A 24373-nucleotide genomic window follows, 5' to 3' on the forward strand; every position below is an offset into this window, starting at 1 on the left:
ATGCATTTAGAGGTAACCCCGTGGGAAAACAAAAATTATATTGGTCAATAGAGATAGGGTATTTCATCTTGACAAATATGTAAAATAATGTGGGAGTAGGCCGGGGGAAAGCATTGTGTGTAGGCCTTCTTCCTTGTTATCTGTAATCCTATGTAAAATTAAAATACTATATGGCATTCAATTTTGTTTGTTGATATCTTTAATTGGTGCAAATAAAGACATTATAAAAAAAATACATAAACTTTACTGTTCTGCATATGCTGGCCACTATGTGATATGTTTATTGTTAGAATATTTTATACCAACCTTTCCTCATTCTAGGTGTTAGAAAATGGATTCAATTGTTTCAACATCCACCTCTGCCATGTTATCTGCGACTCTCATCAGCATTGCCTGTGGCTTCTGCATTCCCATCTGACAACACAAGAAACCATCACTGCTGTAGTTTTATTCCATCTATTGAAATGCATGAGGAGTCCATTTCTGGGGGATGCTACAGTCAAAAGTTATAACAGATACATGGTCTGATAGATGGGTTCCAATCCAGGTCTGTCTCTATTTTCTATGTACTTGATTAGCTGCCAATCACAGGAGCCAGAAGTGGGGCTGGTGGAGCAGGTTCTAGCAGAATTTATGACTGGCAAGAATGTAATGGTGCAAGGAAACAAGGGAATGTGTAGCTTAAAAGTGCGATTAAAATGGCTTTTTAGCAAGGGAGAAAAGCAAGGTTACATAGTTATTCCAGTGAATGGCCAAGGAATCCCCCCCTTAGAGGCTACAGACAGTGGTGTAACTATGGCTTGGCCAGGCCCACTCACAAAAATTCAGCAGGGTCCAGCTTAACCCATCACTGCGCACACATGTTGTCCACCCCTTCCTCAGTGGCCAACGCTCACTTGTTGCATGAGGAGGCAATTTTACTTGTTTGTGAGGGCGACTACCATACATGTATGTATTTATGCCACTAGCTTCAGATAGGGTTTTTCACTTAGACCAATAGGTTGAAATTAAAGGAAAACTATACCCCTCAAACAATGTAGGTCTCTATAAAAAGATATTGCATAAAACAGCTTGTGTTGAAAGGTCTGCTTCATGTAAATAAAGTATTTACATAATAATATACTTTTATAGTAGTATGTGCCATTGGGTAATCATAAATAAAAAATAGCCATTTTAAAAAATAAGGGCAGCCCCCTGGGATCGTATGATTCACAGTGCACACAAACATACCAAACAAACTATACTTGTTAGGTCACATGAGCCAATTAACAGACTGAGTTCTGTCTCTTGCTTCCACACTTCTTCCTGTTACAGTTGTAATGTTTCTGGTCAGATGATCTCTGCGGCAGCACACAGACCATCCCGAAATGGTGGTTCAAGGCAAGAGATATATATTCCAGTTTAATAAGACTCTTTAATGCACCATTTAGGAGCTGATTCACAAAAGGTCGATATTCCTTAACGTTTTTTCGCATGCGTTAATATGCATATCGCAAGTGTTAATTCTACATTTCTGCACAGCGGTATTCTAATCGCATTGCGATATTTATAAAATAGAATTAATCCTAACGTATTTTTCACTAACATCTTTTAAGCAATAAAAGCATAAAATAGTGCGATAATTACTGTGAAATTTAACACCTCCAAGGAGTAGGCGTTACTAAACAACATCAGATGGATTAATAGAGGAAGATGTAGTGAGGAGCTGTAGGGCAGCAATTAAAGACCTCTATGAGGAACTGGAGATTTACCTACAGCCATTAACACATTTTTATGATACCTTGCGCAGATCCAGAATGCACTACGTTCTGTGTCATTGAATAATATTGAGTTTCTCAGGGAAATAAATGACTAGAATACTGTTAAAAGAGACTTCTACTCTGCCAGTGGCATCCGAATGTCTTAGGTGATATTATAGATTGCTCTAACACCTTGTGACAACATCATATGCCTTAAAATATAGCACAAAATAACGCATGCTATAAAATACCGCACACAATTCAGCTAAAATGAGCGTTTAAATATCACTTCTTAAATTAGACAAGTGAACTTTTATTGAATCAATTGTGATAACATTTTTAAGGCATGCTATAAATAAAACTCACTTTTTTGACCTTTAGTGAATCGGCCATTAATGTGATATGTTGCTTAAATATTCTTTTTGGGGGTATAGTTGTCCTTTAATTGTCTTCCTTCAACCTAAATTACCATTACACAAACAAATATATTCTCTTCCTGTGACAACAACAGGGTAGTGTGACTAGGGAAAATGTATTGTGTAGCTAAGTTTAGTGTGTGTGGGCACCATAATAACTTTGCTGAAGCAATTTAAACAGCTGCATGGTCAAAACCAGTCAAAAGTATTTTTATTTTGGTAAAAAAATATACAGTTTGTAATTGATTTTATTTAAAACAAACTAGCACTAGAAACAACAGGAACTAGGAGTATGCAAGATAGTGAGCTGCTGTTTGCACAGCTTAAGGTTGGCACATCTTTAAGGGGTTGTTCACCTTTGAGTTAACTTTTAAGTATGTTGTCGAGTGATATTCTGATACAATTTGCAATTGATTTAGATTTTTTATTAATTAAGGTTTTTGAGTTATTTAACTTTTTATTCAGCAGCTCTTCAATTTGCATTTTAAGGTAGCTAGTGTCCAAATTACCCTAGCAACCATGCATTGATTTGAATAAGAGACTGGAATATGAATAGGAGAGGGTCTGAATAGAAAGATGAGAAATAAAAAGTAGTAATAACAATACATTTGTAGCCTTACAGAGCATTTGCTTTTTAGAAGGGGTCAGTGCCACCCATTTGAAAGCTGGAAATATTCAGAAGAAAAAATAAATAATGACATCCAATTGAAAAGTTGCTTAGATTGGCCATTGTATAACGTACTAAAAGTTACCTAAGAGGTGAACCACCCTTTAAGGTTGGCACAGTTTAGGGTTGGCACAGCTTAGGGTTCACCCCCGTTGAGTGAAAATTTAACCAGTATCATACAACAGGGCTGGTATTCAAGGTCGGACTGGGAAAAAACCCAGTGGGCCCCGTGTCTCTTCCCCTCAGATCCCCTCGTAAATGACCTATAACATTTTTATTGGCTAACACGGTACAACAATAACTCTCTGTGACTTATATCTTTATAATTTGCAATATTTCTGTAGGAGTAATCTAAAAAGGGTACTTCCCTGCTCTGTACAATGGTACAGACTTGTTCCTGTTGTACAATCTTTTCTATTTGCAAAAGTTCATTTTAAGGGGACATTTCCTTTTAAAATGCCACAAGTTAATTAGTATGTCTCAATCTAACGGTATAACACAGTGCCTTTCAATGAGCCAATAGTTTTTTGGCCTTGCTCCTTTTTATCTGTCATACCACAAACGGCCAGCAGATGGGAGCAAAAAACTACAAATTGAAGCTCCCTGACTGACCATGCAAGGAGAGGTTTTCGTGGGACGGCCATGAAGCCATTACATCAGCAGGAGGAGGGGAGAGTGACGGACAAAAGGAACTTCACTGTAAGCGCTCATATGTCTGGCCAGCTTTCCCTTTGCTGAAATTGAGAGAGAGGGGGAGGAGTTGGTTGCAAAAGAAGGTTTTGTCAAAGGGGGCTGGTCACTTTCTGCAACAGACATGGCTGTCGCTCTCATTTCTTCTTTTCTGTAATAGATCTTGAGAGTTTTAGCAGTGCAACCTTCTCTGAGGCTCAATGAAATCTGAGCCTGGCGTGGCCTGGGGCAAGACACTTCCATTTTTCTCTTCACACGGGTAAGTTTGTGAGAGTGGAGGTACTTTGTTTACATGCTCGGTCTTCTAACCACTATGGAAAGAGAGCTGAAATTACATCTGGTCAGAGCCAACCAATCCTCAGCAGGCAAAGAAAGCCAGGGCCTACCAATCCTCAGCAGGTAAAGAAGGCCAGTTTTCCTGGTGATTACTGTAATGTATCTGCCCATGCATTGCAAGTCCTGCGATGAGTAGAGCTATAATGAAGGAGAGCCACAGACATATGGGAATAAATGTATATTAGATTAGAAAGTTGCTTTCACTTATCAAACTCCATGTCAGTACTAAACAGGATAGTCCTCCCCCTGCTCCCATCAGAAGGACCCTCCCAAAACCTTTAAAGGAATTGTTCAGTGTAAAAATAAAAACTGGGTAAATAGATAGGCTGTGCAAAATAAAAAAATGTTTCTAATATAGTTAGTTAGCCAAAAATGTAATGTATAAAGGCTGGAGTGATTTGATGTATAACATGTCAGTCAGAACACTACTTTTCAGCTCTCTTGGTTTACACTGACTGGTTACCCTGGTTACAAGGCAGTAACCAATCAGAGACTTGAGGGGGGGCCACATGGGTCATATCTGTTACTTTTGAATCTGAGCTGAATGCTGAGGATCAATTGCAAACTCACTGAACAGAAATGTACCTTGTGGCCCCCCCTTCAAGTCGCTGACTAACTCAGAGTTATAGAGCTGAAAAGCAGGAAGTTGGATTCTGGCTGTTTTATTAGACATCTGTTCACTCCAGCCTTTATACATTACATTTTTGGCTAACTAACTATATTCGAAACATTTTTTATTTTGCACAGCCTATCTATTTACCGAGTTTTTATTTTCACACTGAACATTCCTTTAAAAGGTAAACCACCCCCCACTTACCGGTGTCTTTTTTTTTTTTTTTGTTGTCCTCCTTTTTGCTTTTGCTCCCGTTTAAAGCAACATTTTTCTTTTTATCCTAGGGACAGGGGTTTTGGTCCATTATTTTTTTTTAACCTTCCTATGCAGACATCCCCTGAGTATATGCAACAAGTTCCACTGGCTATGAAGACACACACACACACACCCCCGCCCCACAGAGTGCAATCAGGTGATTCTTGTGTCTTTGCAGACACCAGCTAAGTATATTCAGGTGATTCCTGTGCAACTGGCAGCTATAGCAAGTGGAGATGGTCCCGCTCACTCTCTAAACTCAGCAGACTAGAACGCTGGTCTTGGAGCCTTGGGAAAGTGCTGCTGTTGTCTGTAAGCTTGTGAAGCCTGTGTGGTATTTGAAACTGGTGTCCTACAATGCAGTGGCGTTTAGGGGCCTGATTACAGCCTGGCATAATGAGCAGTAAGTAAGGTGTGTGTTCCTATTCTGTTCTGTTCTGCAGTGTACTGAAGTCTAGCTAATTGCTTACATGCAATGTGATCATATGCTGACCTGCACTGTGGTAGGTTCTGGCTATTTGCTTACCTGAAACTAGTAGCCCTAATAGAAATAGATATTTGGGCTTGCATGCATGTGATCATATGCTGACCTGTCTAATGGCACACCCTCATTCAGTAGCACTATTGGATAATGTATATATTTTTTAGGTATGTGGGCTGCAGTTTAACATGATCCTATGCTGACCTGCAGAGTTCTGGCTATTAAACACCTGAGTTCAGTAGCCCTTATGAATATAGATAAGGGGGCTGGCAGGCAGGGTGCTCCTATTGTTTGCAGGATGATATGGTTTGGCTATTGCTCACCTAAAACCAGCAGCCATAATGGAGGTAGATTGTTGGGCTGGGTGGCTGCTAGGCTCTGATATATGCTTGATCTGAGCAGCAGCTAATCTAAACTGTACATTACATGTTGCTGTGATTGTATCTTGGGTGTATTGGTGTCTACTACACCATACCTCTCAACTAGAGAAAAGGTGATCAAGGATCCTGCGGTCCATTCCCCCTGCCGGTGCCCAATATCCGTTCTCCTTCAGATGTACCAACCAGAAAATATAAACACAAAAGAGGACCAGCGCTAAAAAACAGCTTGAGGGTAGACAACAAGAACAGATTGACTAATATAGTGTAGTATTTTTAACCTTTGGTTAGATATGTTTAGGGAATATATAGGTGGGTACTTACAAACGTTTAATATTTGTATAAACCTTCAAATATTGTGTTGCTTTCCACAGAGGAGTCTGTTTGTTCTCTCCGGGGTTTCAGTAATTCTATAGGAACGTGCTTAAAATAGTGTAAAATCTTCTTTAATAATAAAATATATAAAAGAATTGCACTCACATTTTCACTATGTATTGGTATTTAATACAAAGTCCCCGAGGTGTCAAAGTGCGGACAATTCACTATGCGGTCTGTTGTTTTTTCGCCAGCGTTTTTCCTCAGCGTGTGGTCCTTAGGCGCGTACGGGTGACCTCACAGCCTGACGCGTTTCATCTTGTGACTTCCTCAAAGGCTTCACAAACACTATTGCGCATGTCTCCTTTTACAATATCACAGCAGCCCTGGCGGCACAAACGCCTCCTCCTACTGAGGCGTCACGTGCGTCGCCCCAGTGACGCATGCACGCCTCCCTCCATTGAGACACTGTGTGCATCGCCATGGCAACTCGTCTTATTATAGCTTAAAATTATTTGACAAGCATGCATTCCAAGCTGAAACTGAGAGAATTATTTGACAAGCATGCATTCCAAGCTGAAACTGAAATTAACACTTATATACATCTCATGTTAAAAGAATAGTGAAAGGATGCCATAGACTGCAGAGCTCTGCTGCGTTAGTGCTTTATTGTACACACGACATGTTTCGAGTCACACGGACCCTTTCTCAAGTGTAACAATCACATGCTCAAAACACCTCTTATAACCTTAATTACCACACAGTGTTCCTCCTCCCACCAATTACCTCATTAGTCCAGGGTAATAGTAAAAGTGTAAAATAGGTAGAAAACGTAAAACGTATAAAACGTTTAAAAGTCCCAGTGATCTCCAGTGAACAGGTAGTGTCCAAGTGTCAAAGTTCCATATCCTCAGATTCACTCTATAATAAAAACAAAAAATCCAAAACCCACATCACCTTAGTCCACTAAAAAATGGACAACTGCTATTTGGTTTAAAAACAATTAAATAGGGGGTCGCATGCGCGGCGCAGAGTGAGTAAGACGCGACTTCGCTGAGCTCTGAGAACGGGCTTAAAGAAAGCCGGTAAATTAGCGTTTTATTAGCGTATTTTAGCACCGGACCAGGCACAGAGGATCCGGATCACGATGGGGAAGAAAAAACCCAAGGATACTGCAGGTACGATGTCCCCTTACCTCAGTAAATATCCAGGCCAATCTCACAAGCATGCAGCCCAAGATGGCGCCGAAAATGGAGGCTCGAGTCAACACGTCTCGGCTCCTGCTTCCCCAGCTATGTCTGCATTAACAGGCTCCCAGAGCCCTAGCCCACAACGTGATGGGACACAAGATATGCAATGCACCCAGTCTGAATTTAAGGTGGCCATACACGTGCCGATAAAAGCTGCCGACAGACTGTGTCGGCAGCTTATTGGCCCGTGTATGGGGGCCCCCGACGGGCTTCCCCGATCGAGATCTGTCCGAAAGTCGGCCAGATCTTGATCGGATGGGTTTAAAAATCCCGTCGGATCGCGGCCGCATCTGTTCGTTGATGCGGTCCCGCGATCCGACCGCCCGATTACCGAATGCTAGGATCCGATCGTTGGGCCCTAGGGCCCACGATCGGATCTGCCCGATATTGCCCACCTCAAGGTGGGCATATCGGAGGGAGATCCGCTCGTTTGGCGACATCGCCAAACGAGCGGATCTATCCATGTATGGCCACCATTACTCCGGTAACGGAGAATATCTTACTGCAGCATTTGAACAGTCTTAAAGATTCCTTAACTGATACCATTGCTGAAACAGTGGCTCAGGCTCTCTCCACAATCAAAGCTGATGTAGCTGAATTGGGGGACAGGACAAACAAGGTGGAAAACACCCTGGATGAAATAATATCCTCCTATAATTCTTTGGCGGAAGAACATAATGCCTTACAAGCAGATCACCAACAATTGAAATTGCTTTGTGAAGATCTGGAGAACCGTAATCGCAGATGCAACCTGCGTATCAGGGGTATACCAGAGACAGTTAAACAAGCAGATCTCAAGGATTATTTACATAATTTGTTTGTGCACCTGGCCCCAAACCACCCAGCAGAACTGTGGCGCATGGATAGAGCACACAGAGCTCTGGGGGCCAGACCACCAGACGCAAAACTCCCAAAATATGTGATCCTATGTCTGCATTACTATGAGAGCAAGGACAGGGTCATTATGGTTACCAGAAACCGCCAGTCTATCGCATACTTGGGAGCAACTCTGCAAATCTTTAACGATATCTCGGCTATTACTTTAGCTAAACGGAGAGCTTTGAAGCCACTCACTCAACAGCTCCGATAAAATAACATCCCATATCGGTGGGGATATCCGTTTAAATTAATTGCCACCAAAAATGGCAGGCAATTTACTCTACAGGAAGTCAGCCAGACTAAGCAGTTCCTGCACGCTTTGGAATTATCGGACAAAGCCACGCAGCATCGTCCAGCGGAACGTCTTCCACCTGGCAGAATACAGCCGCTTTGGGATAAAGTACCTGCGTCATGCCAACAAAATGATTGATAACAGTGGAGCAGCATAGCTTTTCTTACCCGGATGACAAAGAGGACCTGCTTTACCTTGGAATGACCTCATTGCCGTTTGGACTTGGACGGATCCACTGTTTTGTTATCTTCGGCCCGGATCGAGCTCAGCCGGAGTACTTTCTATATCTACTACATTTTTTTTTGGCGTATTACGACGTCTGAACCAGTACCATACCCCGAGGATGGAGACTGGGGACTACCAGCTGAATATCCCAGTGAGTACTCCAAGCTTGTAGTTTTACTACTAACGCTGATAGAAGGATAATAGTTGAGTGGATTGTGTCTCGTTGTAATACCTGCCCGCCCTCCCGATCTGCAAGCAATGCCCTACATCATTCTTAGCCTTTTTTAGGCTTTTCACTGCTCCAGGAGGACAGATGAGTACACCTTATATCCACGCTTCCTTCACTTCATTTTCGTTTCCTAAATGATACTGTTTACTTTGTTATGTTTTTGTTTACAGTTGATTCTTTTATGTTTTGTTTATCTGTACATTTTCGGTTTTGTGAGTGGTACCTAGTCAAAAAGAGCTATGGGAATAGTTGGTTGGGGGGGATTATGATGGTCATATGATTTCATCTGCGCCCACTTCCACAGAGATCTAGGAGAGCGGAGTATTATCGTATAAATGGTTAATTTTGTCTCGTTTAACCTCAAGGGGACTAATTCTCCTCTGAAGAGAAAATTGGTTTTTAAGGAACTTCAGGCTTTGACGGCAGATGTAGCTTTTCTGCAGGAAACGCATCATAAAAAACGGGAGCTTTGGAGACTGACTAATCATGTGTTTCCGAAATACTACTCTGCCTCAAACCCCAGTAAAAAAGCAGGAGTTGCTATTTTAATGCGTAACACTATCAACTTCTCCCTCACTCATAAAGAAGTGGACGCGGAGGGACATTATATATTGCTTAATGGAACCTTGGAAGGGGTAAGGGTGACTCTATTAAATGTATATGTACCCAATAAAGGGCAGATCCGGTTTATGCACAGGCTCAACACTAAACTTAGAAAATACCACAATGACCCTATAATTTTAGGAGTATACTTTTTATTCCCATCCGCATAACACCCATAGTAGGATTGATTATTTCTTTATCTCCCCCAGTTAAGTCATCCTGACCTTACGGCTGACATAGGACTAATTACGTGGTCAGACCATGCCCCAATCTCAGTAAGCATACCATTTCGGGATCTTGGACCTAAGAAAACATGTCAATGGAGGCTTAATGAAACTCTCCTGACTTCTCCAGATAACTTAAAACTCATAGGTGACAAATTAGAAGAATTTTTTAGGATAAATAAGGGGACAGTGGATGACGTTTCTGTACTCTGGGAGGCGCATAAGGCCACTATTCGGGGTGAATTGATATCCTTAGCAAGTCAGTTAAAGCGTCATAAATTAACTGCTCTAAAAACTTTACGAGATTTACTAACCACATTGGAGCGTCGATTTGCGCAATGGCCTACTTTCCACCAGCTAGCAAGAATTACCCAAATCAGAAATGATATCAAAAAGATCCAAGTCCAGGATGTGGAAAAGTCCTTACAATGGACTAAACAAAAATATTACGAATATGGCAATAAGGCCCATACTATGTTGGCGAATAGATTAAAAGATCGTAGGGCGCTTAATAGACCTCTCATAATTCAGTATAAAGGTAGGCAGGAGACGCAGCCGGATAAGATCTTAGAGTGTTTCAGGAGTTATTATGAGAAGTTATACAATTTGCCACACCACCTGAACAATCAGCTGCAACATCAACAGGCACTTAAAGAATTCCTTAGACAGAGTAGGTTGCCCACCCTTACTATGGAGGAATTATCTAGATTGAATGCCATAGTTACGGTTGAGGAATTAACTCAGATCCTCAAGGATCTTCCTTCCAAAAGAGCACCTGGCCCTGATGGCCTGACTTATAAATACTATAAATGTTTCCCTACCCAACTACATGCTACTATGTGTGATCTTTACAACGGTTATTTACATGGCAATCCCATTCACAGGGAAACATTGCGGTCCTTCATTACGATCATACCTAAGGAAGGACGTGACCACACTAAATGCGCAAACTATAGGCCGATCTCTTTGCTCAACTCTGACCTGAAGATTTTCACTAAATTACTAGCAAATAGATTAAATGAGATTCTTCCCAGGTTAATCCACAAAGACCAAGTGGGTTTTGTCAAATTCAGACAAGCAGGGGACAATACCCGTAGAGCCATAGATTTGATAGATATCTTGAATAGAGAATCGACCAGCGCCTTAGTTCTAAGTGTAGACGCTGAAAAGGCGTTTGATCACCTAAATTGGGGATTTATGTTCTCTACTTTGGAGGTGATGGGTTTTCAGGGGCCTTTTGTAGAGGCTATTCGGGGATTGTATTCTCAACCCTTGGCACAGGTTAAGTCAGCAGGGCTACTCTCCAACGCCTTCTCAATTCATAACGGAACCAGGCAAGGGTGTCCTCTGTCACCACTGTTATTTGTACTTAGCATAGAACCACTTGCAAGTAGAATACGAAATAATCCGGATATTCATGGGATTTCCCTACATGGCAGGTCATTTAAAATTTGTTTATATGCGGATGATGTTTTGTTCACGTTGACATGCCCTCTCACCTCTCTACCCAATTTACATCAGGATATTTACAATTGATATTTATGGCCAATATTCGGGAATGTACCCTCTGCCACTTTAAAGCTATTACAACTCAATTTTAATTATCGCTGGCAGACTGACAGTCTTAAGTATTTGGGTATACGTCTCACTACAAGTTACGACACTCTATATAGAGCAAACTATGCAGCACTCTGCAGTGCTTTGTCAAAAGATATTGATAGATGGGGAAAGCTCAATTTGTCTTGGTTTGGTAAAATAGCCACACTGAAAATGACTGCCCTTCCCCGCCTGCTTTACTATTACTTTTTAGACATCCCTGATTTTTATACATACTATCTAGCTACTCATGTGCGACAGACTATACAGTGGTCCTCTAAATTGGCTTACACCAAATGGATGGAAATAGAAAAATTGTCTTTAGCTCCTATACACCCTAGTACACTTTTATGGACCAAGGGCTATGGGGCACTGGGACACGTAGCCCCACGTACGATTCATTTTACTCTGAATATATGGTCAAGATGTAAGGACCGACTGTGCCCCAAAGATAGGCTTGCCCCCCTTACACCTTTCCTTTATAATGCAGCATTTCCTTTAGGCCAAGAAGCGCACTTTATCAGTTTATGGAAGGACACATTAGCCTTTCAGATTGTGCATCTATTCGATCAGCGAACAAAAACTTTTCTGGACAAACAACAATTGATTGAGGGCTATAATTTAAGTGGTTTTAAAGACTACATGTATTTTCAATTAAGGCATTATGTTAAGTCATTATGTCCTAGTATGAAAATGCCAGTATTGACTATATTTGAAACATTGGGTGTTAAAATTGGGGAAAGAGTAGGTCATATATCCCAATGTATAGGACCTTAAACTCTTATCCCATAGAAGTAAAACCTCACTCTTACATGCTGAAATGGGACAGGGATTTAAATATGAGCATTTCGATAGAACAATGGAACCGTATATGGATAAATGCTGCAAAGTCCTCTGTGTGTTTCCATAAAAGAGAATATCTATAAAGTAATGTTTGGTTGGTATCATACCCCAGCTCTCCTAAAGAGGCTCTTTCCAGAAACGTCGCCAAATTGCTGGAGATGTGGGGAGACTCCAGCTGATCTTGTCCATATATTCTGGTCCTGTCCTCTGATCTCTCCATTATGGTCTATAGTTAGGACAATTGTAAAGAAGGCTACATGCCTGGACCTCCCAGACAATCCCTTTACTCACCTATTAGGACATCCAGTTTGCGGGGTGGGGAAAAGGATTCAGAAAATTCTGAACTGCATACTATCGGCAACTCGTTGTTCGATTGCCGCAAAATGGAAGGATCCATCCCCCCCATCCCTGTGGGATTTAGTTAATAGGATAGAACATGTTAGGAGAATGGAATATTTAACAGCCTTGGCTCATGATAAGGTGTTGGAGTCTGAGGAAGACTGGTTCATGTGGAACGGTTATTACCGAGAACTACTAGAATCTCAAAGATAACATAGATAAGTTGTGGAGGAGTGGAGGTGAGAAATGTTCCTCACTTATGTATAGAGAACGGGTTTCCATTTAGCCCCCTCCCCCCCCTGAAGAATGTCTTGGACCCTCTAGGTTGTCAGTTGTTTGGGTTCGAATATTGAGGATTACTGTTGATGTATGTCTTGACCAATGATGTTGTATGGCTTGCTTTTATCTTGTACACCTCAAAACCTATGTCATGTATTTGATATTGTGTTGATTTGAAAATGTACCACTTACTTTTTCATGTAATTTTAAATAAAAAAATACAGTTGAAAAAAAAACAATTAAATATACATATTCACATAAGAAAGGTGGTACTATCCTTTTTTGGATCTACCTGTCCTGACATTCCAAGACTACATGCATAACTGTGCCTTTCCACAATTATTCTAGAAATACATTCATATTCGACTATTACACTTTACAATACGATTTACGTATTAAAACAATAGCTTCTTCCTTACCTTACCCCCAGCTGAGAGGATAGGCACCAATTAATATCTGAAATAAATAAGAGTACATCATTACAATTCTTATAAAAAGCATTTCAAACTCCAGGCATCATTAAGCCCAACTGGGGCTAGTGAATTCAATTTTGAAATCCATTTGGCTTCATGTTGTAGCATCTTTTGCTTGAAATTACCACCTCGACTTAATGGTTGTACTACTTCGAGGACTACCCATTTTAATTGCCCGTGGCTATGTTTTGCCTCATTAAAATGTCGGGCTACAGTCGTATCTGTCTGAGATCCTGGTTTATAATTCCTTATGTCACCTTTATGCTCTTTAATCCTAAATCCTAAAGAGCATAAAGGGGACATAAGGAATTATAAACCAGGATCTCAGAGAAGCTATTGTTTTAATACGTAAATCGTATTGTAAAGTGTAATAGTCGAATATGAATGTATTTCTAGAATAATTGTGGAAAGGCACAGTTATGCACGTAGTCTTGGAATGTCAGGACAGGTAGATCCAAAAAAGGATAGTACCACCTTTCTTATGTGAATATGTATATTTAATTGTTTTTAAACCAAATAGCAGTTGTCCATTTTTTAGTGGACTAAGGTGATGTGGGTTTTGGATTTTTTGTTTTTATTATAGAGTGAATCTGAGGATATGGAACTTTGACACTTGGGCACTACCTGTTCACTGGAGATCACTGGGACTTTTAAACGTTTTATACATTTTACGTTTTCTACCTATTTTACACTTTTACTATTACCCTGGACTAATGAGGTAATTGGTGGGAGGAGGAATACTGTGTGGTAATTAAGGTTATAAGAGGTGTTTTGAGCATGTGATTGTTACACTTGAGAAAGGGTCCGTGTGACTCGAAACATGTCGTGTGTACAATAAAGCACTAACGCAGCAGAGCTCTGCAGTCTATGGCATCCTTTCACTATTCTTTTGATGTTAATTGAGGTCTATACGGTGTGACCTTTGGAAGGAGTGCCTACTATTGCAAGGATTGGGGATAAACTGATAATTCTTTGTTGGAGATTTGAATACATCTCATGTTAGTATTTCTCAATTGTTAGAAAGAATAGAAAAATCGATCAGAACATATAAAACATTTTATCTCATTTAAAACCACTTGTAAAAATGCTCTCAAGTTAATATCTATAATCAAACCCTTGGGGATAAATTTTTCTAAGGTGTATATCCATCTACTCTCACACTGGAGGGTTGTTTTCACCAAATCTCCTCCTCCTCCTCCATTTGTTTTTAACTTCTTCTATACCCCAATAGGTTAACCCTTTAGGGTTCATTCCATGTACTTCTTTGAAGTGTTTGGAGACACTGATTTACTTTGCCTTTTTTATATTGTTTACATGTTCTCTTATTCTATCTCTTAGCATTGGAAGCAATATATAAAAAATTTTGTAGTACACTTTAAAATGAGAAGGATGTAGGGGTCTTTGTAGATAAGTTCTGTCTTGCATAAAAAAGGGCATTAACTCAAGAGATGAAAACATAATTATGCCTCTTTATAGGTCCCTGGTAAGGCCTCATCTGGAGTATGCAGTGCAGTTTTGGACTCCAGTCCTTAAGAGGGATATAAATGAGCTGGAGAGAGTGCAGAGACGTGCAACTAAATTGGTTAGAGGGATGGAAGACTTAAATTATGAGGGTAGACTGTCAAGGTTGGGGTTGTTTTCTCTGGAAAAAAGGCGCTTGCGAGGGGACATGATTACACTTTACAAGTACATTAGAGGACATTATAGACAAATAGCAGGGGACCTTTTTACCCATAAAGTGGACCACCGTACCAGAGGCCACCTCTTTAGACTAGAAGAAAAGGACTTTCATTTGAAGCAACGTAGGGGGTTCTTCACAGTCAGGACAGTGAGGTTGTGGAATGCACTGCCGGGTGATGTTGTGATGGCTGATTCAGTTAATGCCTTTAAGAATGGCTTGGATGATTTTTGGACAGACATAATATAAAAGGCTATTGGGATACTAAGCTCTATAGTTAGTATAGGTATGGGTATATAGAATTTAATTAAAAGTAGGGAGGGGTATGTGTATGGATGCTGGGTTTTCATTTGGAGAGGTTGAACTTGATGGACTTTGTCTTTTTTCAACCCAATTTAACTGTGTAACTATATTCTGTTTGATCCTAAGTTCTTTTTTGTTAACTTCGGAGATAAAGGATTTTTTCAACTGTCCCATTTTAAGCGAGACAGTCCTGCTTTTGACAGCTCAACCTCAGTACAAAGGGTTTGTACTGGAACGTCCCAATTTTCTCTGCAATATACAGCTAAAAAAAGATAAAATGTTTCTAACTTACTTGGCTTTTGGCAGAGAGCCCAGAACAGCCACGAGGTACAGATAACATACTTTGTAACAATTTTGAAATAAGCAAATAAGTTATTCTAACAATATAAGATAACAGGTCCCTTGGGAGAAGTTAGCATGTATTCTATATGTTCTGGCAGGCAAAGGCACTAAAGCTAAGAACGTATGTAATACGTTCTTTGGCATTTTAAGTGATTACTCTGCTTCAGCAGCTTCAGGTGATTTTTGGAAATGTCACCTAAATTGCCAAATTTAGGAAAGGTTTGCGGTTTGGTGCTTTAGAGTAGAAAGGCATGCATAGCCAATTTGGATTCAGGTGAATTTGTATTTTTCTAAAAAATATGGTTTTCTGGGGTGAACATACTTTTTTTCTACCTTTGCCCCCCCTCCCCCAGTGATGTAAATGTGTTGGTTTTGCAGGACCTGAAATGACAGACCATATGCGGGGTCTTCATCTTAGGGGCCATATGGGGGGGTCTTCATCTTGGGGCCCCTATATGCCACGTGCTTAGGTAAACTTATACATATTGGGTATCAAACTGTTCAGTTGACTCCTGGCAATCATATTTAGGGTGTTTTACATTGTTACCTAATGATGTGTGGGAGATATGATGCTGTAGATTGGAAGCTTTGAGGTGATTTTTCACCAATTTCTATAAAAAAACACTTGAGAGGAGGAAGACCGGTGTGGCAGGCGTCCCCGCCGGCCCACTAGACCGCCAGGGTGAGTAGCCCTCATATTACCCCCCCCTCAAAGGAGGGGCCACTGGGCCCCCAGGTCTCTCAGGAAATTTAAGATGAAATTGTTTCCTGAGACGATCAGCCCTTACATCACAAACAGGAACCCAAGAATTTTCCTCAGGGCCGTAACCCTTCCATTGTACCAGATATTGCAACTTACCCCGCACAAAGCGAGAGTCAAGGAGTGGGGGAGGAAAGGACTGTTGGTGCACTTGTGTGGCTGGTTTTAACAGAGAGACATGAAAAGAATTAGAGATCTTAAAATTATCAGGTAGCTTGATACGAACAGAAGAAGGATTGATTATATCAGTAATGGGATATAGACCAATAAACCTGGGCCCCAACTTGAGTGGGGAACCTTAAAGGGATACTTTCATCGGAAACAAATTTTTTTTTTCCAAAATGAATCGGTTTAATATTGCTACTCCAGCAGAATTCTGCACTGTAATCCATTACTCAAAAGAAAAAACAGATTTTTTTTTTATATTCAATTTTGAAATCTGACATGGGGCTAGACATATTGTTAATTTCCCAGCTGCCCCAAGTCATGTGACTTGTGCTCTGATAAACTTCAATCACTCTTTACTGCTGTACTGCAAGTTGGAGTGATATCACCCCCCCCCCCAGCAGCCTAACAAAAGAACAATGGGAAGGTAACCAGATAGCAGCTCCCTAACACAAGATAACAGCTGCCTGGTAGATCTAAGAACAGCACTTTATAGTCAAAACCCATGTCCCACTGAGACATATTCAGTTACATTAAGAAGGAAAAACAGCAGCCTGCCAGAAAGCATTTCTCTCCTAAAGTGCAGGCACAAGTCACATGACTGGGGGCAGCTGGGAAATTGACAAAATGTCTAGCCCCATGTCACATTTCAAAATTGAATATAAAGAAATCTGTTTGCTCTTTTGAGAAATGGATTTCAGTGCAGAATTCTGCTGGGGTAGCACTATTAACTGATGTGTTTTGAAAAAAAACATGTTTTCCGATGACAGGATCCCTTTGAGTTTGATGTTTCTTGTGGATAACCATACTGAGTCTCCTACCTGATAATAGGGTGACTCTCTACGAGACCCTCAGCTGCCCTCTTTTGAGCAGCCGTAGCTGCAAAAAGAGAGTCGTGTACCCCAGACCAGATCTTGGCAAATTGTTTCACAGAAGAATTGACAGGGGGTACAGAGGATAATGAACCAGAAAAAGAAAATGCTTTGGTATGTAAACCATTAACAATAAAAAACGGAGATTGACCAGTAGAAGCATGGGTATGTATATATGTATGTATATTTTTATTTGTAAACTGCTCCTTGAGGGCAAAGCACTGTACAGCAAAACAATAAATTAGTAGTAACAAACATTTCCAGGTCATTGGAATAAAAAGTAACAATAACTGCAAACAATTCACATAAATATAAAAAATATAAATATAATGAGTAGCATTATTGTAAGCAAATTCTTCCCAGGGTAATAATTCAGCCCATGAGGATAGGTTGTCAGACACATAACACCTTAAAAATTGTTCAATGGACTAATTAACCCTTTCAGTTTGTCCATTAGTCTGAGGGTGGTATGTGGAAGAGAAAGACAAATCAATCCCAACCAGAGAGCAGAATGCTCGCCAAAATTTAGAAACAAACTGCATCCCTCTATCAGAAAGAATATTGACTGGAAAACCATGTAATTTGAAAATATTAGAAATAAATAACTCGGCCAAAGACTTGGCAGATGGGAGGTGTGGGAGGGAAATTAAATGACTCATTTTTCTGAACCTATCCACCACCACCCAAATCACTGTTTTCCCTTGAGAAGAAGGGAGGTCAACAATAAAATCCATAGACAGATGGGACCAGGGTCTGTCTGGAATAGGTAATGGCCTTAGCAATCCCTGTGACAGGTTCCTAGAAGACTTTGACCTCTGACAGACAGGGCAAGAATTAACAAAATTTTTGACATTTTGTTTATAAGAAGGCCACCACACATTGTGAGACAATAAAGACACAGTCTTAGAAATACCAGGATGTCCCACCATTTTTGAATTATGAGCCTCACCCAGAACCTGTTCCCTTAAGTCCTCAGGTACAAATAACCTCCCAGAAGGCGTTTCTACAGGGGCAGAAGATTGAACAGAAGACAATAGTAGGGCAAGGTCTGATCCGAGAGCCGCCACAATTAACTCACATAGAATGATAGGAATACACTCACTAGGTTCAGACAGGTTAGACTCAAAACTCCTAGAGAGTGCATCTGCCTTAGTGTTTTTGGAACCAGGCCTGTATGTAAGAGAGAAAAAAATAAAGCCCATCTAGCCTGCCTAGGATTCAACCACTTAGCAGACTCGATGTACAACAGGTTTTTGTTTTCAGTAAAAACCGTAATAGTATGTTTAGCCCCCTCCAACAAGTGTCACCATTCCTCAAAGGCCCATTTGATAGCCAACAATTCTCTATTTCCAGTGTCATAATTGGCCATGGCAGGTGAAAATTTCCTAGAGAAGAATGCACAAGGATGCACCTTGTTGGTTATTGATGCCTTTGAGAAATGCCATTTTCCCTGGCGTAATTTACGAATCGCGGTATCGGCAGATGATGCACGATCCGGGTCATAGTAAAGTATCGCCATGGTGTTAAAGAAGGTTTCAAGGGAAAAACGGGCAGGGTCAGAGGAGGAAAATCTTAGGGCCCAAATTTGAGGGTCACCCTTTTCTCTCCAGTACTGAAGGATTGAGGTAAAAAGCTAAGGTATAATTTGCATGCCTCCTGAAAGACAAAGAATTTTGTTCTATCCCCACTAAATTTTTTGGAGAAAGAAATTTTGGGTTCATGGTATTTATGAATATTACCCATCACGGCAGGAGAACCCACTTGGACGGCAACAGGAGGTGAAACTATTGGACTTGGCGTCTGTTGCGAAGTGTCCAGTCTGCGAGTCAGGTTATGAAAGCCTTGCATCAGATAATCTTGCTTCCGCTCTTGATCCTCGAAGTGCTGTGGCAGAGTAGTGAGGAGTGCTTCAGTGGTAGAAGGAGCAGCGGCAGCGTGACCTTCATCTTCCATTTTGACCCGTTATAATGTCACGGTACCCTAAATCCAGAACCAGTGCTAAGCACTCTGTTCTCGGCTCTTGCTGCTGCCTTTCACCTCGGGAGGAACCCTCGGCTAATCGGATGCCGCCAGGTCTTATTAAGAGAGGTGCCAAGCAATAGGTTCTGGACGAGCAAAGGGGCTTGATGGTAAAGCAAAGTCTTTTGGGCAGAAGGTCACAGTACAAGGCATAGACGGGAAGCGTAGTCAAATCAGGAATACAAGTACAGAGCACCAGGAACTCACAAAGATTGATCCTATAACGGGCAAGGATTATAAACAAAGATTCCCCTTCTAAGGCGTTTGAATTTCGCTCCAATGCGCGCTGGCATCATCACGCCAGCGCGACTGCACCTATAATTCTAGCAGAGGCACGTGCCACGCGCGCGCACCAGAGAATCTACTGTGTTCTCGTACATAAAATAAATAAATTGTTTTTCTGATATATGTGATTGTATTATGTAAAACATGATTTTTTTTTTTCATTTTATTAGACACTTACAGAAGTGGAATAACACCAAAATATCATATTTTGAAAGATCAGGTTGTCCTGAAAAGAACAATATATTGTTTTCCAATCCTGGGTAAACTGAAAGACCCCCCCCCCCCCGGAAAGACCTTTAAAGTGAAAGAGTACAAAATGTTCAGAAATGGTCTGGCAATTCAAGTACCAAATCAGCCAAATCGGCTGGCAGGAAAGGGCTAAAGAGCAATTCACCTTCATTAGCAAAAAAACAGAAATGTGTTCAAACTTTCATAAGCTTCCAAATTTTGTAAAAATGAACATGGTTATTAGGGGGTGTGACCAAAAATGGGCGTGGTCAAAAAATTGTTGTCCCTCTTTATGTTTCCAAAATGTTGGGAGGTATGCTACACTTACATGTCTTAATATGCAACAAATGCTCCAGAGTGTGGCTGAGCCTCATCAGGAAAGTAATTCTTCTATTGAACAACAATGTGAAATCCAGAACACAAGCAAGGCTAATATGAATGTTGTATCTAGAAGTTACCTGGACAGAGAGCCCTGTGACTATGTACTCTAGACACACAATGCCCAGCCTGTGTAAATGGGAATCACCATATAGGAAGCAATGTGAAAGATTTTGGCAAACAGACAACTCAACCAAACATCTTGTTAAGCACAGATGACTTAAAATTTTCCTCAATGTATCCACTAAAATGAAAATCCACAAGGCTGGCAGGTGAAGGAGATTGCAGTTATTTCAGGATAGTGCAAACGCCTCCGGTAAGGGAAGACTATAATACTCTAAGACATTATAGCCTGAGGCAGTAGAACCGCCAGGTTCCAATACTGCTGGTGGCTCAAAAGGGCACTGGCTTATAACAAAAAGGAAAGAATCAGCACTCATTGGATGCTTCCATCCTCTAGTTACCTATGTGGAAAGGAAGAACAGCCAGTCCTTTATCCTAAACACCCAATAACTAGGAGATTAGACAAACTGAAAGAAAAAAAAAACAGACCCAAGAATAAGTCTGCCTTCTATACCCAGAGCAGAAAACCTGGCATTTAACACAATGATGTTCCACTTTGCTGGCAGTATAACTGAAGACTCCTATCCTGGACCAGCTAATACCAATCATGTTTTATAACCTTGCTCGAATATCTTGCATGGGTCAAACAGACACTCTGCTTGTTGAACCAGCCTTATTTAGGACAAGCCCTCAAAGAACTGATGGATAGAATATGATCCATGGAGCTAACTTTCAAGTGCCAGGTTCTTGTTGTTTTGTGGGGAAAGCAAATTGCAAGCCCTAAAAAGAGTTAAAAGTTAAGCTGTTTGCCCTGACTATTTTTGCTGCAGTCATAACTACGTCACTGACATTAAAGAGGTTGTTCCATTCAACTAATATGGTTGCTAGAGTCTCAATTACCATAGCAACCATGCATTGATTTGAATAAGAGACTGGGACATGATTAGGAGAGGCCCTGAATAGAAAGAAGAGTAATAAAAAGTAGCCTTACAGAATATTTGTTTTTTAGTTGTGTTCTGAAAAGTCAGACGATGAAGGCAAATAACAATTAGGAGATGCAAAGCATTGGTTTTCCTAGCATTCTCATGCTCTCTCTATTGAATATGCAGGATTTGTATTTTCACTTAAAGGGGACCCATCACTAAAAAAAATTATTGCAAAACCTATTTTATCACGTTAGTCAAGCAAAATTAACTTTAATTACACTATATAAATTATTTGAACCTTGTTTCTTTTGGTCTAGGAATCATAATCATAGCAGGCAGGAGCCATTTTGTGGACACTGTTATTAAGGCAAGCCTTGTATCATCTCAAAATCTTGTTTGTGCACCAGAATGGGGGATCTGATGTCCATCCTCATGCACTGGTTACACAATTAAATGGTAAAGAGAGCGGGGAAATGTGAGGAGTGCAGTGACCTCTATTCCTAAGGCATAGAGGAGGGGCACACAATATTTGATTGACAGCTGAGATTTTTAAATGCGTTTACAACAACTACTGTATGAATGCTTTAATACAAAAAAAAATGTCATGTTTAATTTGAAATTAACTTTTATTATACAACTTTTTATGTCTGGGTCACAGGTCCCCTTTAAGTGATGGATCCTAAGCATAAGGAACTACTCAGAAGGCAGCGCCTGGAGCTTTGTGCTGAGGGCCTTGCAGATGGACTGGTCCCACAGTATTTACTACAAGAAGGAATCATCACAGAGAGCCATTTAGAGGAAATCAGTTCCCAAGTCACCAGCCAGAGACGAGCCATGAAGCTTCTAGATATTCTTCCTACCCGTGGGCCAAAAGCATTTGAGGTTTTCGTGGATTCTTTAAGTGAATTTCCCTGGGTGCGTGAGAACTTGATAAAGCTTAGTAAAGATGGCACTGATATTCCAGGAGGAAGGATGCTGGAGTTGCCATGTAAATTCCATCACAGCTGCCCTACTGAAAAGCAATTGAACATCCTGGCAGGGAAGTTGGGGCCAGAGTGGGAGCAGATACTTGTACATCTCGGCTTGGACCACAGTGACCTGTACAGATGTAAGGAGCAGAACCGTTACAGTGTGCAGTCGCAAATAGTGGAAGGTTTGGTGAAATGGAAACGGCAAATGGGAAGCAAAGCCACAATGTTGCAGCTATGGCAAGCGCTGGAAGCAGCGGAGGCAGACTTGTCTGTCATGCAGTATATCCTGCAGTGATTTTTGGGAACTGATTTAATATAACTATAGGCATAAATTTGCCCAAGCCTTTAACCCAAAGCCATCAGTCTACTTTAAATGCACTAAATGCCTATAGCTTGACTATAAACCTATATACATGAACATTAAAGCCACTCACACCTGCGTAAAACCTTGACTGTAGCATAGCATTATGCCTAACCATCCTCAGGTCCATCCTCCATCCTCCAATATACATTGTTTATGCCCTGTTCAAGAAGCTAGCCAGTGGTCAGTAGTAGATAGCAGTAGGCAACAGGAATAATGCCTTGACGCACAGCCTGTACAGAGAGATATTATAAACCAATGCAAGCTTGGGTATTCCTCTGTACTGAGCTGAAAATTGTCATAGCCTTGTAAAGTCACAGTCCTTGGCTATATACACCTCTGTGCAAAATTATCACAATAAATGGGACTTTTGGTGAAACTGATTTCTGTTTGTTCTTTAATATTAAAAAATGTGTTTAATGTTTCTATTTTAAAGTATTAATGGAGTAATTAGGAGAGTTTTTATCAATTTTGAAACTAAGCGCCATATAACAAAACCTGTCTTTCTACCCGTTGCAGCCTGTTATATGCTTAAGGAGGGAACATACATACACAAACATACAAAGAACATATCTTGTCATTCACTAAAGTTGTTTTCAAAAATCAGAAAAGGCCTAGGGCAGCACAGATTTAGGGGCAGCATGGTGCCCAGCTGCACCGTAGATTTATATAGGGCACTGGGGTCAAATTGCTCAGGAGATCTCCTGTGCGCCTGTCCGGCGTCAAATCATATGATGCACTGGTGAGCAATCGGGGAGGGGGCAGGGTATAATTATGGCCGCAGGGTGCTGTGCCAAGAAATCCGGCCCTGTTTTTCAGCTCAAGTACTATTCATTAAACTTATATATATATAAAGATATATATAGATATATAGAGCATGTTGTTGGGTTATAGAATACTGTATATAGAAAATCCCCCTCTGTGCATGTGACTCTCTATAGACAAACCTGCCCGCTGGGACGTATTCCCTGGACAGAACTGAATTTTTAGACACCAAATGCAAAGATCTGCAAAGAAAGTCGGTCAGATTTATGGGTGGATCTGGCTTGATTTGGAATAAGTTTTTCCCAAGCCACCCATGGCAGCACTTCACCAATACGAGTATTAGACTTAATTAGCCTATAACATCTGCCCCTCCGCCTTCCCCTTTTGTCTTTTTTTCCTGTCCAGGCCACGGATAAGCTTATCGATTCCAGGGGCTCCTCTCTTTCTCCACTCCCAAAATGCTCCCCAGAGGGAATAGCTAAGGGGAAGGACCGATAGGCTGCATATTGCACCAGGATAGCTGATAGCTGTACGCTGGCTGAGAAACTGGTGGGGCAGTGCAGCATCTTGGAGGTACCGCCTTTGCTTCTTGGAGCAAAAGGGATCCCGGAGAAGTGATACCCGGAAATGTGCACAGAAGCTCCCCTTCAGAGCTAATTAGAATCCACTCAGTCTGAGGCCATGGTGAAATGTGTTCCATGGCAGACGGCACTTCCGCATTCAGAACAGGAAGCATCTCCTTGTCAGTGCAGATAGAGAGCGATTTGTGTTCCAGCTGGAATGCGTGTGCGTTCCACAGTGAACGTCACTTCCGGATTCTGTGCTTTTAATCCTGCAAGACACAGGGGCAAATTCACTAAGCCGCGAAGCGCCGAACGCTAGCGTTAATTCGCTAGCGTTTGGCATTTTCGCTACTGCGCAAATTCACTAACAAACGCTGGCGTAGTTTCGCTAGTGTTACTTCGCAACCTTACGCCAGGCGAAGTTTCGCTAGCGACGAAACTACGCAAATTCACTAACTTGCGCAGTGTAGTGAACGCTACCTTTTACGCTAGACTTCCTTCGCCACCTCAGACCTGGCGAAGCGCAATAGAGTAGATAGGGATTGTTTAAAAAAAAAAGTCAATTTCTTTTTC

The 24373-nt window shown here is 41.0% G+C and overlaps 1 protein-coding gene across 7 annotated transcripts; it reads left to right on the forward strand.

The window, feature by feature from the left end:
* Window positions 1–339: 339 nt before the first annotated feature.
* cradd.2.S (CASP2 and RIPK1 domain containing adaptor with death, gene 2 S homeolog) lies at window positions 340–22853 on the forward strand. 7 transcript variants are annotated; one of them, XM_041574183.1, is made up of 3 exons: window positions 340–547; window positions 3673–3771; window positions 21799–22851. In XM_041574183.1, exon 3 carries the CDS (start codon window positions 21813–21815, stop codon window positions 22404–22406), a length of 594 nt encoding a protein of 197 aa, XP_041430117.1. In that variant the 5' UTR covers window positions 340–547; window positions 3673–3771; window positions 21799–21812; the 3' UTR covers window positions 22407–22851.
* Window positions 22854–24373: the final 1520 nt, after the last annotated feature.

Source organism: Xenopus laevis, chromosome 8S (genome assembly GCF_017654675.1).
Source record: "Xenopus laevis strain J_2021 chromosome 8S, Xenopus_laevis_v10.1, whole genome shotgun sequence".
NCBI classification, from domain to species: Eukaryota; Metazoa; Chordata; class Amphibia; order Anura; family Pipidae; genus Xenopus; species Xenopus laevis.

Coding starts and splice junctions, on each gene's coding strand:
- cradd.2.S (XM_041574183.1), top strand. CDS start 21,813: ATGGATCCTAAGCATAAGGAACTACTCAGAAGGCAGCGCCTGGAGCTT.